This window comes from Tyto alba, unplaced genomic scaffold (genome assembly GCF_018691265.1).
Source record: "Tyto alba isolate M040663 unplaced genomic scaffold, T.alba_DEE_v4.0 Super-Scaffold_16, whole genome shotgun sequence".
NCBI classification, from domain to species: Eukaryota; Metazoa; Chordata; class Aves; order Strigiformes; family Tytonidae; genus Tyto; species Tyto alba.
The window spans coordinates 577,752-598,282 of record NW_024881278.1 but is presented as its reverse complement, the minus strand read 5'-3'; the positions used below and the strand labels follow the sequence as shown (position 1 = coordinate 598,282).

The 20,531-nt window shown below is 42.2% G+C and overlaps 1 protein-coding gene across 3 annotated transcripts in view; it reads right to left on the bottom strand.

Annotated features, from left to right (window-relative positions):
• The window catches only part of ATL2 (atlastin GTPase 2), a 45,137-nt gene that overhangs the window by 2,568 nt on the left and 22,038 nt on the right, over window positions 1-20,531 (bottom strand). For 2 of the 3 annotated variants that reach the window (XM_032994749.2, XM_042789473.1), the window contains 11 exons: window positions 15,608-15,742; window positions 14,031-14,135; window positions 12,865-12,915; window positions 10,673-10,729; window positions 9,565-9,657; window positions 9,140-9,278; window positions 8,160-8,287; window positions 5,904-5,960; window positions 4,602-4,673; window positions 1,521-1,952; window positions 51-65 (listed from right to left, as the gene is read on the bottom strand). In XM_032994749.2, the coding sequence (XP_032850640.2) occupies window positions 51-65; window positions 1,521-1,952; window positions 4,602-4,673; window positions 5,904-5,960; window positions 8,160-8,287; window positions 9,140-9,278; window positions 9,565-9,657; window positions 10,673-10,729; window positions 12,865-12,915; window positions 14,031-14,135; window positions 15,608-15,742 (1,284 nt within the window). The remainder of the gene's footprint in view (window positions 1-50; window positions 66-1,520; window positions 1,953-4,601; window positions 4,674-5,903; window positions 5,961-8,159; window positions 8,288-9,139; window positions 9,279-9,564; window positions 9,658-10,672; window positions 10,730-12,864; window positions 12,916-14,030; window positions 14,136-15,607; window positions 15,743-20,531) is intronic. The other variant, XM_032994750.2, reaches the window with a different exon arrangement.

The following is a 20,531-nucleotide window of genomic DNA, read 5'->3' as shown; positions in this document are numbered from 1 at the left end:
AAAAGTCAATCAAGTTCAGAAAAAGAAACTGATTGCCAGTAGCTTCTCACCTTCCTGGGATTCCTCTGAAGCAAGGAAGGAAAAGAAAGGCAGAGATTCAGCAAAGTCAATAACAAGAACATGGTATATAATCAGAGTGACTCAGACAGGGCTTGTAGGTGCTTGCACATTACTGGTGATGTGCAACTGTACCACCACCACCACCAGCACGCTCTTTTGGAGACCACCTTCCTCTAGCCCACAAAAGGCAAGCTCCTGCTGGCATAAGCCAAGTTCTCTCCCTTCCAGGGAAGGTCAGCAGTCAAATCAAGCCTTGTGCGCTCCAGGTATCCTACAGCAGCAGCTGCGCTCAGCAAGTACTACACATAGAACTGACACCTTCAACTTTTCTGGCAGTGGTCTTCATCCCCAGGCTCCAAAGCAAGAAGCTATGGTGGTACAGGAGAGCCTCAATTTTAATCACTAGTTAGGGGCGTACCTCAAAATTCAGTACCCTAATGCTCACTTCCCTCCTATTATTAGAAATCCATTTTTTCCGATCCAGCATTACTCATAACCTTACCTGGTTGCTCAGACCGGTCTAACGTACCACTGCAAGTGATGAGCCTTGAGCAAAGTCACTTTTCAGATGCAGAAGACATGTGTAGGCTGTATAGAAGGCTCCAGTTATTTCCTCAAGCCTTGCAGGACCCATTTTAATGTCATCCCAGGTAAGTTCAGCGAGCCCTTTATTTCTAGCAACACCACCACCCAAGTGTTTCCCTTCTGCTGGCACTGGACATAGCTACTCAGAACGCTCTAAACACTACTTGTAAAAATTGGTCAGGGATTCTCTAAATTTTCTTTACTGGCACAGCTGTGTTGACTGGATTCAGGCAGCAAAACCTCTGTACAGAAGGCTGTGGTACTCTTACACTCATGTCTTTTCTTTCAGGAATTTGTATGTCAAGTATTTCTTGCAACAGCAGTCACACCAACTGAAGTTGTCACAGACAACGCCACTCTTCCTGAAGGAAGAAACCTGCTGTGCATCCTCTTTCAGCAGTTGCTGCAAGTCATCAGCCATCTCTCTCAGAGGTATAATGAGCCCTTCAGTGTCACACCCTCAGGTGAGGTGAGGGAGGGCAGCAGTGTTTCACCTTTCCCATTTCTTGCACCACCCGAGATATTTTAGCCACAGCATCTTTAGGGCAAGTTTATCACTTTTAAACACACCTTTAAAAGCAGAATGCCTTGCTCTGAAACAGTTACAAGATTTTTAAAAGAGTCCCTCCACTCCTTACAGTATGAGCACCTAGTAAGGCCTTTAAGTAACACTTTGATAATATCCTAAGCTTGTTTAACATTCTTCATGTGCAGCATCTCTTACTGAAGAGAGCAGTCACGCTTTTGAGCCCATTTTGGCAGCACCAGCATTCTCCATTAGGTCTAGACCAGCTTCTGCTCACAGCACTGAACAGACACTGTTTGATAGGTCTACTCAAGAAAGGAAGATTTTTGCATTAAAAACAGATACCAACCTGTTCCCATATAGCTTCAGCGATCTGATCAATGGCTGTTCCAACTTCTCTAAATTCCCCAGAGTACTTAACGTATGCCCAAGTACAAAACGATATAAGAGCCATCCCCAACACAAGATTACACAGGGTAGCTATGGAGTTCATGCCAAGAAACCCAGTCAGTCCTGAGGTTATATACATGGCAAACATGACTGCAAATAGAGTGGCAGGGGTACGAGCAGCATAAAAGATGTTTTTGCCATCGTTGTGCTTCACAAAATTTGCATAGATCTCATCAATTTCCACTTCCAGCTGTTCCTGGTAGCGCCGACAGAACTCCTCCCCTCCCATCTTCTTCACCGCACGGAACTGCCTGACAGCTGATTCTCTGTAATCCTGGTGCTTCCGCTCGAGGTCCGATGGGGCAAGGTAAGGCTTATCTCCCCCACAAACCTGTTAGAGCAATCAGAGATGAGGTCATCACACCCTGAGTATATTCTACTGTACAGAAAGCAAACGTGCTCCTCACTGTCCCCCTCTCAATCCAGCATCAGACTACTTGCTGCAGCTTTCTTGGCTCTTTCTCGGCAGAGTCCTGTCTCAAGTGAAGCAGAAAAAGGTCCTCTGCATCATGATACAGGAAGAGCCTTATCTGTCTGAGCAGAGTTATAGCACATGACTGAACTCATACTTTCAACTGTTCCCTTTGGGCAAGCCCAGGAGGACAGGGCATCAGCCACGTGTACATTTCTGTTATGAAAAGGTGAAATAAAGGAACACCAGGAGGCAGAGAAAGCTTGGCTTGAGGAAGATTAAGGAGAACTCTGAAGGCCACAAGCCCTCCCATCAGCTTTTTACTCCTGGTCACCCATATCAGTGAGAGGATCAGTGCAGAATTTGGAGAAACAGGGTAGATTTTACCCACTCAACAAGCTTATTGCAGTTTACTGCTGCCACTAGCAGGCTCCATGGAACTTATCAGTGATATGAATTGACAAGAATTAGCTGCTGACGTCTATCATTAGCCTATTCTTCTCTAGACTGTTCTCTAGGCTCGAATCTGATCAACTTGTAAGAGTACGTTTTTGCTGATGAGACCATGGACTCAAATGGATAGCAGTGACGTGCACACCACCATCTTCCTCTCCCTGGATCAGCATGGCTATGAAAATGGTTAAGCTCCAAGGACTTCTACTCCGTAAGACCAATTTCTGACCTCCTGAGGACTATGACTAAAGATTACCTAGGCCAGAGACATACATATGGCAGATCAGCTCCAACTCCTCCAGACCCTCACAGTCAGGCTATGTCTAAAAACTGAATATTCTTTCCATATGATGTCAAAAAACAGCCTCCCCTCTCCTACCTCAAGGTAGCCTTATCGCAGTGCTTGTCAGCTTATGCCTTCAGTGCAGCAACAACTGTCTTTCTCCCACTGCTATCCCTTCAGCAGGACACACAGAAGATCACTCTCTCAGAGTACAGCATCCCCTTTCTGTCTCACAAGATGCATGGCTTCACTGGCTAGCTTCAAGACAAACCTCACTGTCTAGATCCTGACACCCCCATTCTGCCCCCTGCTCAAGTTTAACAAGCACCTTTCTGCTTTTTCCACACTGAAGTTCTCAACAATTGGCAAAGCTCCCTGGAAAATGGCCACTAGTCTCATCCTCCAAAATGTTTTTTTTTTTTTTTCCACATTGCCCAGAGAGTGTTAAACACTAGGAGGTGCTGATGCACTGAGGCTACCCCACAAATCACTGCCACTGTTTTCTTACACTCTGTTTCACTGCACCTGTTGCTCCTTGCATTTAAGGTCATTAGAGGGACAGTATTTTGTTTATGCACACTCAGCAAAGGAGGGCTTCGGTTCATGAGGAGAACTCAGAAGCTACAGTTAGAATTATCTTTACATAAGCCAGCCTTAAATCCAAAACTTCTGATCATAAAAAACAGAAACTTGAGAGCCATGTCACATGAAGAACATCATCTGAGACATCTGGATAAAAAACGATTCAAGACGTTTGTGTGTATCTCTACAGTGATATAAAAATATACAGTACTGGGGAACATTACTATGGAAACAAAGTCTGTTTAAGAGAACATCTGTTTCTGTTTATTCCTTGCCCTAAATAACAAACCTTACAACTACAGTATCTCAACAGCCATTGAAGATTCAAGGTAGGAAGGCAGACTTGGCATTTATTAAAAACCCACCTATTTTCTATTTCAAGAGATTTTCCGAAATGGAAACAAATGAAGGAGTCCCTCTATACCAGCAGAGCATTCTCAGAACAGCCTGCTCACAACTGCAACCGGCTAGTCTGCCACTAGCATTAGGTCTTACCCTAATTTCAAAATGGGAAGCTACTTCAGCAATTAAGACCAGAGTTAGCCTAGTTAATGGGGAGCTATGTTTGTAGCATGTTATTACACCTAGTGGTCTTTTCTGGTTGTAGAATTTCACAATAAGCATAGTCCTGTTAAATTTTATGAGACACATAATCGTTTTCAGAATTCCCTATGATAAAAGCCTACATAACACTGTGCTGAAGTACGAAGTACATTCAGCTTGGAGTGGTGTAAGTCACTGTCTTCAAGAGAAGAAGCAAGTAGGAAGTTACAGATTCAGCTTTTTCAGACAAGATAATACTTGTATGTCAAGGTTTTTTTTTTAAAAAAACCTTTAGATTAATTTGAATGCTTGCATTTTACAGCTAATGAATGACCACAATTCAGAGGCATGAAACTATAATACTAGAACTCTACCCTTGCGTGACCCTGGTCCACCAAATGTCTCCTCACCTGTTTGTCCACTTCATGTTACAGGATTTTAAGATGTCTGTCAAGAGCAGCAGGGGGAACTAACAGGTGGTATCTTACAAACACACCCATTCCCATACCTCCCCAGCAACTCCTGTCGCAAAGAATCCTGGTTTTGCTGTGTCAGACACCTAACCTCAGAGCAGAGTGTAGAAAACACACAAGTACTGGCCCTAAGATACTTTTCTCCATTAACATGCTCATAAACAACACTGAGAACGTTAAAACTGAAGGCCTGTATTTGCACGTAGGCAGTTAGAGAAAACTGTATCATCATACCTGCTCCATGCCTTTACTGTACAAGTCTTTTGCTCCTGCCACAGCAGCAAGATTGTTCGCCTCAGCTGTTGCCTAGAAAACATTGAGCACCATGTATCATCACAGCATTACCAGCAAGTTACATACAAGTAGTTACACTGCCCAACATACCCCCACAACCTCCAAAGCTTCAGATGGCCAGAAAAATGCCCCACCAAAAACAAGTGAAGGTTGGCAATATACATTAAAACAGATTACTGACTAGGAGAACGTTTTCCTCAGCTTTCTAGTACAGCTGCAAAAAACTCCCATGTGCTTTTCATCATTAGCAATCCCTTCTGGATGCTCTATTGTTAATAAGCAAATAAGGATCACTAAACTATTAAATGTTAATCCTGATACATCACTGCCTGTGAGGAAAGCAGCAGGCTGCTATTTTCTGCATTATGCATGTGCAGTTTCAGTGTCAGATTTTGTAAGAATTTAAGACTATTTGCAACCTGTGTCATGTCAGGGGCAGTTATTCTACCTAACGCTGCAAGATGTCCTCTTCTGCATCTCAGTCACATCTATGGCATGCCAAGTAGAAGAAACGAGAGCAGCCTTTGTTTCATTGGGATGAGTTTTCTGAACTCCCCCAAAAGTCTAAAGATTTGGTTCCTTAAAGAATGAGAAAACCACCCAGAACAGTCATGTCTTAATGAAGTGACACAGGAAGCTTAAAAAAGTCTTACAAACACAAAATGGTTAAAACTAACCCTAAACCCCACCCTTTGGTGAAAGCTCTTCACCCCAAACAATTAAAGGGTTCAACACACAAGCTTTATACAATAAGTTTGTGTTCAGATCGCTTTAAAGCTGATTGCATCCTCTTTGGATCAACCCAGAAAAGAAACCCCAATGCAGTTATCCAATCCAACAAACCCACACGGAGTAGCCCAGCACTGCAAGACAGTGACAATTGCTGCGTTACTATAAGCCTTCTCTATTTTATCTGCTGCATCTGATGCTAAAAGCCCTCTGAATGCAGTCTGAAAGGTACTGACAAAATAGCAAATTACGGGAAACACATGTGTAGAAATTGAAGCAGCTAAACAAACCCTATCAACCAGATATACCCCTGCTCCATTCGGTAGATGGAACTGAGGGAAGACACAAACGTGTACCCAGGCTACTCAGTTCAGACAGCTTTCAAAGTACCTAGCTCCTTCAAGAACTCCAGCGATGTGTGTGGGAGCTTCAGACCCACAGCAGTCATCTTCAGTTGCAAAGAACTTAAAGTACACATCATCTATCAGATTATTTGAAAGAAAAATAAAATACCTGCAGCATAGATTTCGGATGAGGTAGCTCCTCTCCTTGATAGATTTTAATATAAGCCTAAATGGGAGAAAGAAAAAAGGGTTTCTTTTTCCTAAACATTTATGGTTGAGGAGAAGGAGAAAAGAGGGATGATATAGAGCTCTGACTACTTCTTTGTAATAATGCTAAATACTCAAGTAAGCACATTTCTCCATACAAGTCTGGCATTCTCACACTTATCCCTAGTGCTTTAATCCCTTTACCTTCCTGTGCCTTCGAGGCTAGGGCCTAGCAGGTTAGCAGAGCACCCTGAAGAGACATGGCCACTATCTCAAGAAGTAACCAACTTGACAGCAGGTTTCTGCTCCCTCAAATACGTAAGGTCTTTGCTAGGCAGAAAATCTTCATCAAAATAAAAGACTGAAGATGCCTCCCTCGCAAAACTTTTCTGGCAAGAGGTCTGTCCAAACACACCCCAGTGCTGGGAGAACCAGTACTTACATTTCCCCATACGCCTTTCTCCCTTGAAGTGTGGGAGGAAAAAAGCAGATCAAAGCACTAACACAGGCAGAGCTGAGCTGCCAAAATATTTCTGGAAGCCAATCAGGCATCCTATCCCTCTGTGCCCCACCCCACCAATCCCCAGGTGTCCGTTCCTTCACCAGGGTTTCAGAAGGCAAGAAGAGAACACATCCTTCATGTCATTTTCTCCAGTCCACAAGATGACCTGTAGCACAGCTCTTTAGGACAGACTAGTGGAGGGGACATGGCAGGCAGCAGTAGTCATTTTAGTGCTTTGGACAAGCTGTGCAAGGTAGACCAACAAAGCTACTCTCAGCCCCTCGGAGGCTGGGCAGTTATTCCTGTTCATGTTCCTGCTGCTCTCCCTCCCAGCTTGTCTACAAGCCTCTGCCCTGAGGATTTTTCTCTGTAAAGGAGGAGAGAACAAGGTTATCAGGGTCCCTATATAGCCAATGCTCTAGGGTGTAGGACAACCTACAAAAATGTATAGTTATACAGGACTCTGTTCCCTTGACACCCTCCTTGCTTCTGTAGCTATTTCCTCCAAGTAAAAGCCCTCCAGTTTCCAACTCGGACTTCACGATCTCAGCTTTAGATGCACAGCCCCAAGGGAGCAGTCCTCTTTAGTTACATAACCACGGTGTTTCCACAGCACCCTGCATGACTGCTCCCAGACTGGATACAGGACGTGAATCACAGCTTTGCAATAGAGGAGGTTCTACACTCAGTTTTTAGGGTACAGTTCTTCCTAAACTGCTGCTGAATGCACACTCCCTACACTGTATAGGATCAGGTCCTACTAGAGAAGAAAGTGGAACAAAAAGTAGCATGCAACCATGTAAATACAGACTGAACATACGAGATCCAGAGTGTTGATTTTATGCTTGTCAGGAACAGACATGAGTTCTGCATCCCATATCATGTCTTCCCTTTATAAAAAGTTACTTCATTTTATCAATGTTAAAGAGTTCTGGTCTCACTTTCCTCCCTTGCACATCTTCTTAACATCAGCCCAACTCTGTTCTACCTTTAACATGCATGCTCAAAAGTAGTAACACAAAATTAATGTCCTTAGGAATGAGTGCCACTCTCTCCTATCAAGCCAACTGTCTAAGTCATTCCAATTCAAAAAAAGGTTTCACACACCAGATCAGTTCCTGGTGTTGTACAGATTATGTTATCCCATTTCTGCTGGTGTCACCATGATACCAAAACAGCTCAAGAGTAACAGCTGCAAGCATCATACACAAATATTTCAGTGGTGCTGTACATGCAAGTGTTTAGAAAGCATCCTCCTTGCACGTTAAAAATCCACAGGGGAATTGCTTAAATTTTCACAGCATACCTAGAAAAACAGCTCTTAAACTACTGCTATCTGTACAATCTACACAAGACCTTCCTTTTTTTTTTTTTTTTTTAAAAAAAAAAGAGGGGGCAACATATCCAGACAAACTATGATTTCAAAGTAGAAAAAAAAAATATGTCTAATACAGTTTGAAGTATTTCAGCCTCTTTACAAAGGGGAAAAAAAAAAAAAAAACAAAACCCACCACCACAATTTTGCCAACTGTAGCTTACTAAGAGCTATACTGTAGGAAGTTGTGTGCCAGTTCTGGAAAGTCAGAGTAATGAAATTAAAAAAGTGAACTGATCAGTAAGTGTCAGCCTAGATATCTTCCTGGGAACAATATGCCCTAAAATTAGAATACTTTATTTTAAGCCATTAACAGAAATAATTAGTATGAGCTTGCTTACCTTGAAGTATTCTACAAGATCTCTACAGGTCACCTTGGATCCACTAATCTCTTTTTCTACCAAGTTTTCAGGGGCAAGCAGTAATGGCACTAGATTCCGCAGTTCATTCTTAAAATCTTCATCTATATCTAGTAAAATTCAATCAATTTCAGAAAAAAAAAAAAAGGTTAGTTTTCAATCTTGCATTTCCTAAAATAAGACCGATAACCCATGACCCTTCAAAATGCACAGCGTCACAACTCTTGACTGCATTTTTAAGATATTTAAAGGCTTAAATACATAGTATAGCTCTAGTAAGTTCTACCTATTTGTTAATCCTAACTTTAACTGAGAGAACAAGGTTCCACAGTCCTTTTAATATTTAAAGTGCATTTCCCCAATTACACCAACATCTTACACAGCAATCCCACAGGTCTGTGCCCTCAGCACAGAAGTGGTTGGCATCCCACTATTGCAAACCCACTTTTTAAGCCTTTGTCATTCTCATACATGCCCTCTCTCGGGGGACAAGCAGCAACTGGAAGAATCCCGACTGCCTCTCATTCTGCAGTGGCAGAAGCCTACAGCTTTTATTTTAAAGTCATTCTAGTTCTAACCTTTGGTTTAGCAAGTTCTTGGAGAAAAGCCTTTCGATTTTAAGAAAGTCAAGTCTTTAATTTTGTGAATTGTCCCGTCTGGAATCTTTATTTATCTGTAGAATCTTTATTTAATGACCTTTAAGCATATATCAAGTTATCAGATTACAATCAACAGCTAGACACAATGATATCCATTCCCTCTGCCTGCTTAACTCCTCTACCATTAAACCACCGAAAAGAACACACAATGCACATTTCTAGATTCCACAGCTTCACCTTTTAACCCTGTATTTTTCCAGTCAAGCATTTCAATAGGCAATCATTTCAGTGTTTAACTTCCATTATAAATAACAATAAACTCAGTGATCTGAATCAAGAAACACACAATCAAAAGCTTCCTACCATTCAACCTCCCATCAAAATTTGGATTTGTTGCAACTTTAAGACCAGGGTGGGGCAACAGGAAACAGCCAAGATTACTGAAACAGGAGTGAATATGCTTCCTTACATTCTGTAGCTCTTCATGTTGGTTTTGCTTTACCTGAAGAAAAAAAAAAAAAAGGCAGTAAGAACTGCTAATAGTTTTTCAGTACTACAATTAAGATTAAATATCAGCTTAAAAGCAGTAAGAGTACAAAAGCATGTTTAAATTTTCTTTCATTAACCTAAAACGGTCAAGTTCTAAACCCTAGAACTCTGCACACAAGGGGGAACATTGCAAATGTATTTTATTAGCACAAAGAGTTAGCTCATCTTGCATCATTACCTTGACAGGAAATTGTCACTTAAGTTAGACCACCACACTGGGACTACTGGAGACACCTTACCTGCAATCTTTTCTCTAGGAACTTTTTTCCTCCTTCCAAGCCATATGCATGTTCATAAGGATAACTCCAGTCTCTAATTAAGAACATTAGTGTCTGTAACAGGAAGAACAGCAGCAGTAAACAGCTTGCATCATTCCAAAGGTCAAAAACTCTATCACACACGTGATTATTTTAATTAAAAAAAATTCTAAGCTTGGCTGCTCTAAATGAAGTAGCCTTGTAGTTTTGTGGTGCAAGTGTTTCCTTATTAACAAAAAAAAAAAGTAACAATAAAACCCACCAAAAAAGAACAAACACCAAACCCACACACCAAACCCACAAATGCAACTCGTTCCTTAACTGAAAGGAAGTACCCAAGCGTCTCAGAAAGACAGCTTCCCTGCCCCGTGGGCTATCCCACAGGGATTAAACTGTCCTCTCTCTCATCAGCTGAAGATAGAAAACAAGCCTTGACATTACTCTTATATCAGACTGGGCCAATCACAAGAACATCAGGGACTCACACTTGCAGGCTGAATATTCTAGAGACCTAAGTCTTAAAACTCACCACTAACAGCAGTTGAGTAGTACCCATACAGGTTAAAGAGGATACTTCAGGATGGAAGATGCCTCTGTCTCCACTAAACAAAAGCAGCCTCAAACCCTTCTCTGGCCTAGCAAACAGTCAGGAGATGCTATCGACTTCAGAGACTTAATGCTGAAGCTAATAAGGCTTCAAAGTAAATGAAATGCAACATGGCCCTCCTCAGTGCCATTTCTTAGAGGCCACATGACCTTTACACAGAACCATGTACCACCAGCAAAGACCAACCATAACTCAAGGAGTAGTAAGTAAGACAGCAGCATGAAACTTTTCTCCTTAACATCTGCACATCACTTGACACTAATTCCTTTTATGCCTTGTAACTCAGGTACAAAGCTATACTTGCCCCAGATGTGATCCTCTTCAGCATTTTTCCACTGTGTTTTTACCAAGAAATGTGACAGGGAAGAAAAATCAGTCTTGTAAAGAACAGGCAAGCTTCAGCCCAACTAATTTATCTTCATAAGTTACCCTGAGTTCATTTTCTACACATTCAATTGCTTAAGACCCATTTAACATATTTACCTGAAATGGCTTTTGGTAAATTTCTTCCATAGCTAGTCTTCCATATTCTGTAAACAACTGATAGAAAGAAAAGTGTAAGGGTACCACATACAAAACACATTTTCTACTGTAAATTGTGCTATTATGTCACTAGAAAATATGGCATTTGATCTTAAATCCTATTATGGGTTGAGAATGGTCAATACTCCTCACGAACAAGTACACCAACCCTCAGTAAACTTCAGGAAGGAGACGTGATTTCCACGGGTTTTACAGTGCCATTCCGTACCTGTCAACACACTGCAGCTCTAAGTGGGTGGCCTGTGGGCTATTCTCAGGGGAAAGCTGGCTGCATTTCTCAGCAAGCCAGTTCCCAAACGCTGTTTCTTAGGCCAAAGAGGTACACCTGTCTGATGTCTGCGCCTTACTTCCCATGAAAGATTTATTCCTCGAAATCTCAAGGAACTTGGTTAGAGCCAATGTATCAGACATATAAATACAAGCCAACATCAGCAGCTTCCCAGATCTCTACTTCAGCTCATGACCTTAACTGATAATTGTTCTTTCCTTCCACTATGAAGGTAAGTGTCAGCTGTCATCTTCTTGTTGCTATGACCACCTTTAATAGCAGCAGCAGCATTCTTCACTGGACTGAGCGGGCCAGACAACCCACAAGAACAGGAATTATGGATTGTGCTGGCTGCTTCAGCAGAGGTCGATACTGTCAGGTGTTGATCCACGCCAGCCCCCTTACTGATCTTGGAGGTCAACATGCAGTAAGCACATCAGTATCCTCTAGTACGAGGCAACTGTTGTTCTGGATTAAAACTAACTCCTGGAACATCTCAGATAAATTACATGGCTAAAAGGACAGTTCTCCCTGTGCTGATCACAAGAGCATCTGAGAACTTACAATTTAACACAAATTAACTTCCAAGCCTGTGTCTCCCTGAGCAAAAGAAGTTCTGAAGTGGCCAAGAACCCACATGAGATTGGCTTCTTTGTTCCTAACTCCCTACCCCATTCACTTCCCTGCTACATGGAAAAGGCAGCCATAGACTAGCAGTATTTCAGAGTAACAGAAATCCCTGTTATAACAGAATTTCCTTCCCTCAAGCCATGATTCCTTGCCCCAACTTTAAACGCATGTCCCCTAGCCACTGCTTATATTTATCACCCTTCTCTCAAACCCCACCCTGCAGTATAAGAGAAAGGGATTACTGTATTCAGATTGCACTGAGACTGTCAAAGGCCCAAAGTCATGAGGAAAGCCTGGCTTTCAAATAACTAGCTTAAGCTTTTGTTTGCAGTGCTTGGTTGGGTTTTTTTTGGGGGGTGGGGGGCTGTTGGCCTGGTAATACAAGTCCGTTAACTGAGAACTGCATCATAAGACTTGTATTTAGTTAGCGCTCTTCTACTTCCAACATTGGCAGCCAGTCTTTTGCAGCACTGACCAAGACAGAAGTCCTTTCAATCAGAAGACACATAGAACAGCTTTAAGCTGTGAGAAGGTCATGACCTAAGCACAGGCAGGCATTTGTTAATACACAAGCTAGCCTTTAAAGTTACAGGTTTTAAGTTAAGGAGATAAGGTTCTTGCACCATTCACATGAAGCCAGAATTCAGTGGCCTCTGACCACAATGGTCCCTTAGAGGATGAAAATTGCACAGTACAGAAAGAGGACAACAACAACTGCTTTTGTTTCTAAACAGCAATAAAACTCTGCAGAAGTTTCTCCGTTGAAAAACTAGAGAAGGCTTCTGGGTTGAAAATACTCTTTCTGCCCTGACCCAAGCTCCCACACTTCTTTAGAAACTGGTTATGAAATACCATCTATTTTCCTATTCTAGGGAAAAAGTAAACACTGGAATTTTCTCATCAAGTATTTCCATAAATCCTTTCCTTTCTAATCCTTTTGGGAATTTCAGAAGTTCCCACATAGAGAACAGACTTTAGAAAGATAAGATTTAGGCAGATTAGAAGCCTGTACTATTTTATCTCTGCACCGGCACAGCAGAAGTATCACAGCATCACGGAGTTGATGCAAATAATGTCATAGGCAGTACTAGTTCTAACAGCAGGTCAGCTTCAGTGTTTTATATGAAGTAGCAGGCAGCTCCGAAACCACAGTTACATTAGTAGTAACTTCGAGAACAATGTCAAGATCATATCAGTTCAGAAGCAGCTTAATAAAAATTCAGCATATTCTTACCTGCAAATGTTGAAGGTCATCTTCCTGAATATTCTGGGACAAGTTGTATACCTGCAAGAGACAGTCAAATAATTACAGCACAATATAAAACCTTTATCTTACATTCATGTAGTCTCTTTTAGGTATCTTGGATATTTTTATCCCCTCAGAAAAGTCTAACTATCCGAAAGTCAGCAACTAGAAAGGTGTCACAGAACGCATCTCAAACAAAAGTCACTTCCTTATACAAAGTTCTAGGGACAAACCACAGCTGACTACCCTAATCCTTCTTAGAACAGCTTCTTTTGAAGGAAGCAAGCCATTAAGGAATCAGAAGATTGCTAAATATTTCAAATCACCACACAGGTGTGAGACAGGAGGATTGAGAAGGGCACATCTGTTTTCCATCCTCAAGTCCAAGTGCTCTAGGATTCAGCGATCCAGCAGCTGCACCTCCAACACACACAGCTGGAAACGACTGAGTTTTTCGCTTTCAAATCTTACCAGAGAAATCTGATTTTATCCAGGGAGCTTGTGACTGTTTCCCATAGCACACCAAACAGCAATAAACTCAAAAATGAATCAATAACCCACAACTTATCTTAAGCACAGCAACAAAACAAACCAAACAAAAAAAGCTGAACAAACAAAAAACCCACCAAAACTAACCCCACAGGGCAGAAGTGGTGTTCTACATACTCCTGCTACTTTCATGTTGTAACATGTCTGAAGGTCACCTGTCATCCCTCAAAAACCTCCTCACTGTTGGCATGTTTAAGGCACAAGCTTAAAAGTAGTTTGGGGCATAGTACAAGAGAATTGTCAGAAGTTTGACAGTAGCCACAACTGTAAGTTTAGCTGATCACAGTGTAATTTCACCCCAAACTGTATCTAAAATCTTAAAAAAGATTCTGTAACACATCTGTACAGAAGTGGTTGCTTGCTTTGGCATCTTTTTTTTGCCATTCCCCAGTTCAGTCAGCTTGGTTTTGGATAAGCTTGATTCCACAGAGAAACTTATGTAGTATACTACACTGAAAATAAGACATTAAGTATGAAAGCTTAAATGATAGTTGGAGGAAGATACACAGGTGAACTTTCAAAGTGTAGCTAGAGAGATATTCTTTGCATGTTCAGGATAGAGGATTCCTATAGCTGCCATTATTTGCCAACACAGGTATTCTCACCTGAACAGAACTCGTCATGGTGCTCAGCGCAAAAACCGTTGCACAGTCTTTGATAGTGGATTGGCTATCAAAGGCGCCTTGGGTATCCATAAGTAGTACAGCAACCTAGAGAGTTTTAAAGAGCAGATACAGTTAACCAAGTTGCTAACATTTTCAGACTCCAGGACATTGGGATAAATTCCATTTCAAGTAGAGCAAGTCTCTGCCTATACCTAATTATTAAAGGTCAGTCAGCTCCCTGCACATATACACACCTACACGTATAGGCTCCATGCCTATACACACCTACAGCTGAGTAAGCAGCAACTAGAGGGTCACGTCATCACCCATAAGTCCTTGGCCTTGTTACACTAGTTACCCTCTCCCACAGAAACAGCCTCCCTCAGCCCACTGCGGGTACAGACAGCTCTTATTTTATTCACTGGAAGAAGTTCAGTCTCAGCTGACAATCCAGTACAGTTCATTAGAGCCAAGAGTGAGATGGTTACTTTAAAAAATGTATCTATCTTAAAATAATCATTTTCAGAAGAAAACAAGATAATTCATACTGACTGTCTGAAGGAATGACAAGGAATTAAGTGATCTTAATGATAAAAGTTAACCTGTCCAATTCCCATCTTTGGGATCTACTACAATTCCCTTCTCTTTCAGTCAGCGATGAAGCAGTAACAAGTGATTTGTCCCAGAGCATAAACAGATCCTCACAACTTAACTGTTTCTTAGCCAGAGAACTGTTTTTTGTTAGCTATGAAATTTGATAAAACTTCCTGAACACCCCTAAACCCTAAATCTGCTTAAGATCAGTGTCCAATATTCACTGGACATCAAGACATTTCCTTTGCAAATGTAAGGGGTATGAAAGTTAAATAACCACAAGCTTATGGTTCAGGAAAACGTGAATAGCTCAAGATACCCCACCCGTACTGTGGAGTAAATATTTATTAACATTAGCACTTTGTTTCAGCATGAAGATACACACCTACAACCAAACTTTGCAGTTAAACTGACACAGTTAAAGAAGAGGCGCCAGCTTTGATTAGTTAGTGCCTTTTATCCCACTGTTAGACTTAGTCCTTTTTTATGGACTACCTGTTAAACTACATGGAAGGACCAGCTTCCAGACACTAAAGCTGTTTCCAGTACTTCTAACCACGTATAGCATTAAATGTATAGCATTACATTTCACTAGTACAGAGCTACACGCTTAAACACATTCTCACCTCTCAAAAAAGTGTTTGTTACAGAGCTGTTCTTATCACAGCATTTGTCTATATATGGTATTTAGAGCCATTACAGTTTTACAACATCCTGTGGATAACCCACCCATCAGCCTGGGCAGAGTACACTTTGCCAAAACAAAGTACTCTCAGAATGGGACTACTGTTGGAAATTGAATCTTACAATCCAGCAGGAGAATTAGTACTTACACTGATATAAGGTTTCCAAATATGTTATGCAGCTACTGAATGCAAAGGAAAGCAAGCAATGAAAGCAAGTGCCTCCGTGAAACCCATGGCATTAAAGGTATACACAGAGGCAAAAATCCTTACGTACACCTATTTAAGTCAAGCACTTACCTTTGTTCCATTGGGTTTATCAATTACAAACACTTCACTCCAAATCTGAATGCCAGTGGTTTCCCGTTCACATCCACCTCTCCATGTAAACCCAGTCAATGGCTCAGTGTTTCCACCTATCCAGCAAGGAGAAGTCTGTAACACAAGAGGAGAAACTTACTTAAAATCAAAGAGATTTTTATTTTTTTTAAACATACTATGTTTTAGCGGACTTACACATTGTTCTCCCATTTTCCTCAGAGCCGACTGACCACACTACACAAAATATTAAAACACAGTGATACTCTACCATGTTTCAAGATCACCCATGAAGAAATGTCGTTTGAGTCTACCGCATTTCAGCAGTTGCACAACTCTTCATTCATCGAAGAGTATATGTGCACAACTCTCAAGTCTCAAGCACTCTGAGGTAATGAGAACACCTCAGTTTTGTCCATTAATTCCACTTCACACTCATGCTTTTCTCTCACATTTGAGAGAACTCAACTCAAACACCCTTGGAAGTAGCCTGTATTTTAACTATAGAAACAGATAAACCCCTTCAAGGAACAAAAAAACCTGATCTTGACTTAATCCTCTCCCTTCCCCCTCACAAACAGGTTAGCTGCTCAAACTAGCTAAGCATCTAAGCCCCTGCACTAACAGAGCCCAGCACAACTCCCAAGGCTAGCTTGCAGAAGCCAAGGAGACTAGGCAAGGACCAGAAGATACTTGTCAGTTATCAAATACTTTTTCCCTAAGTGATTAGGATTCAAGAGAAAAGGTCACATCACAAGTTTGACACAAGTCAATCAACACATCCATATTGAAGTTTTATTGGCACGTTGCTCACTTTGGAAAAGACTATCAGAGTCAAGCACGGTTTGCAGCCAACATTTCTGACTGACAGTACTGTAACAAGCAAGGTCTTTGGTCTTCAAGGCCAGGCAACACACTGAACAGTTGCTAACACCGAAGAATCCAGCCGTTATATGAGCACATTTAACCCAGAAACACAGTTTATGTACTGGGCAAGTAAGGAGCATGAACAGGCACCCTGAGGAAGTTTCACTGTGAGAGGTTTATATACACTGAAATCCCACAAGATAGAAGTGGTAGGCAGAGAGTAGTTCAACTGATGAGGGAGCTTAGAAAAAACCCTTTATTTCACAGGCTAGAATACAGTATGCTGGCAGACCAGAAAGACATTTAATGACTTGCCTCTGACTACCTAGAGAAGATTACCAGCCAGGAAAGTGTGCTCTTTGAGAAGGTCAAAGGGGAGACTTCTCAATTCACTAGGCTATGGTCTCTACCTTGCTGACTCTCCACTGGCAGTTTTCAGAAAAGAACTTAAGACACATCTCAGAAAACAGCACGAGCACCCAGGGACTGTACAGAATAGAAACACTTATTTGTAGTAAGTGAAACTGCTTATTTCTAAAGGGGGATGGGAAAAAACCTGCATGTATTCCTCCTGCCTAGCAGCATGCAGAAAAAGCTATACTAAGAGGGGAAGGCAATCAAGCAGTTCTGCACCAGCATTCTCCCAGATACTAAGTGCACACCATTCAGCTCTGCTGTTTGGATCAGACATGGAAAAATAAATGAGATGAGCAGATAAAAATTCAGAAAATTAACACAAGTATCCAAGAGAATCACAGCTCCTTAGAAGTTGTTTGGTGGGGTTTTTTGTTTGTTTTGTCGTGCACAAACACCTCTACCAGAGAGATTAAGCAAAACCTGAACAGCTTTCCCCTAGAGTATTTTTATCCCAGAAGATGCTTATGCATCCACTGACCACTCTGAAAAATCAAAGTTCCAGGCATGCTTTGGGCTTCAGTACACTCCAGGATAGTTTTGCAATGCTGAATCATATGTCACAGGTATATGTGAATGAACCTTAGCTTTTCACCTTTGAAAAAGAATCTGTTACATTATTCAACAATATGTTCTATTTATCATTTATGCATGCAAACCTCAAAGTTCAACAAGGGGCCAAGTGCAAGGTCCTGCACATGGGTCAGGGCAATCTCAAACACAAATGCAGGCTGGGCAAGCAGTAGATTGAGAACAGCCCCGAGGAAGAGAATTTGCAGGTATTGGTGGATGAAAAACTGAACGTGAGCCAGCAACATGTGCTCACAGCCCAGAAAGCAAATTGCATGCTGGGCTACATCAAAAGAAACATGGCCAGCAGGTCAAGGGAGGGGATTCTCCCCCTCTGCTCCGCTCTGGGGAGACCCCCCTGCAGTGCTGGGGCCAGCTCGGGGGCCCCCAACAGCAGAAGGACCCGGAGCTGCTCGAGCGGGGCCAGAGGAGGCCACGGAGATGCTGGGGGGGCTGGAGCAGCTCCCCTGGGGGGCCGGGCTGAGAGAGTTGGGGGGGTTCAGCCTGGAGAAGAGAAGGCTCCGGGGAGCCCTTCGAGCGGCCTCCCAGGGCTTAAAGGGGGGGCAGGAGAGGTGGGGGGGGGACTCTGGGTCAGGGGGTGTGGGGGTGGGATGAGGGGTGATGGGTTTAAGCTGAAAGAGGGTGGATTTGGGTGAGATCTAAGGCAGAAATTGTTCCCTGTGCGGGGGGTGAGGCGCTGGCCCAGGGTGCCCAGAGCAGCTGTGGGTGCCCCCTCCCTGGAAGGGTTCCAGGCCAGGTTGGACGGGGCTGGGAGCCCCCTGGGCTGGGGGAAGGGGGCCCCGCCCGGGGCAGGGGGGGGCACTGGATGAGCTTTAGGGTCCCTTCCAACCCAAACCATGCTATGATACAAGAACACTCTTTCCCAGTTTGGCCCAGAAGTTATCCTTATTTGTAGCACTTCAGGCCAAATATGCACAAATCTTTTGACAAGTCCCTCAATGAGCACTATATATGACCACATTTGATTTCACGTGGTTCATGTCAAAGGAGACTTTGGTCTCTTAACAGGCACAACTTCAGCTGAAGCTGCTTCATCTGGTGGATGATGTACTTAAGCCTGTCTCTGACTGACCTTTGCATCACTCTGAAGCACCACGAGCTTGTTACCTTCATCTTTGCTCAGTTAAAACTCAGTATTTTAAGTCTCCATCCATCAAGGTGACTTGAAAGATATTCACCAGATGGGAAGAAGAAAAAAAAAAAAAGACTCTGTTCCTACATGAAATCAAGCTAGAAGTTGCACTACAATTTTGTATCAGTCACCTAAAAAGATAACCTCTCTATATTCCACACTAAGGAAGGGACCAATGCAGCTTTATTTGCATAGTGTCATTAACACACGGTGCACTCTGCATATTAATACAAGCTAAGAAGGTCATACGCCTGTAAAAAAAGCTTTTAAATCTAAATTTATCAGTATTATTGCACCCAACCCTTAATAAGGCTTAAACTGCAACAAAGATCACAGGATCCTTGCAGCTGCATGCTGAGTACACAACTGCTGCTGTTTTGTGGCAGATTATTCTGTTCTATTTCAAATGAGCGATCATAACACTAAGTGCTTGAAGTGAAATGCCCACCTCCCTGAAGTTAGTGACCAGTCTCAGCCATGCCAAAATCCTACCTGTGACTTCAACTGGCACAAGTGATATTTTTTTTAAATGGTAACTTTTCACATGACCTCCCCGCTCTTGGTTTAAGACAAGAAAACGGGATTCTGAAGTACCTTGTCAAGTCTTTCATCACACATGTTAATATCCACAGGGAAGAATATCCCAAAATTTTGTTATTAGTGTACAAACTGAATGCAGATACTTTAGTATTTTGTGCAGGATCCAATATTTAGTTCACAGAAAATAGACTTGCAATTAAGCCTGACTGAGGATGGAGCAATTAGACTAAAGGTTACTATAAAACTCTAACAAGGCCTCCCCTCCTGTACTGAAATTTGTACAAGCATAGAGGATACCCTTTGATTTGATACAATTCAGCAGTACTCAGGAAGAGGCATTGCACTTATCTCCTCTCACCCCCAACTCCCATCAATCAGTTTGCAGCATCTCTGATGCTTGTCAAGCTCTTTCCCTAAGCCAGTTTACATCACTGAGCTCGCAGGAAAACCATTTGGCAAAGTACAATGTCTTCTGATGCATCGTTGAGTTGGATCAGCTCAGCTAAGGGCCTGCATTACAGCTTCAGAATGCAAACGCCCATCCAGAAGCAGCACACGGAGAGCAAGACCTCTCTGCTTTTGGTCTGCTAGTTGTTACAGGAGACAGCCAAGTCTGCCTTCATCTTAAAGTGAAACAAACGGTATTTTGAAGAACACCTATAGAAAACTGAAAAAAGTAATTGCACAATAAAGGGACCAGAGAGGCATGATATTATACAAGGCTGAAACAATGTTTCAGTAAGCTTTGTTCTATGAACTTTTGTTTTATTTCACAATCTGAAAGTCAGAGTATTTGTTCAAAGCCTACCCCTTCTGTTCTTGGAAGGGACTAGCACTACCTCTACCCAGTCACCATCTAGCTCAGCTTGCTATACTTCTGGAGAGTTTGGGGTTTTTGTTTGTTTGCACTGGGTGTGGGGGTGTTTGTTTTTAATATAAACAGGACACTAGATAGGGTTCATATACACACACACGAGGCCACCCAATGAACAGCTGTATCAGTGAAACGTTTATTCTTCCCTACGTTAAAAGGGTCTTAAGAAGTCGGGAACACCAGCTTGCTACTCTGTATTCCTTCTACCATATCCTCTGTGTTTATTACAGACCTCTTGGCAAATCAGCAAGTGGAATTCAATAGCAGGCACTACTGGGAGTGAGAGAAAGGAAGTCTTCATCTGCCAACTACCAGCAGCTTCTTTGCAATATTCCCATATTTCCTGTAACTGCATGGTTCATCTTGGTTTCTCCTCAAGCCAGCTAACACAAAGGTAAAATAGAAGCAGTCATGGTTAGTTTCTGCTATTGTGAATTCTAACTCTGAAGAACAGTGACTGAAAAAGGAATCAGTTCTGGGTTTTTTAA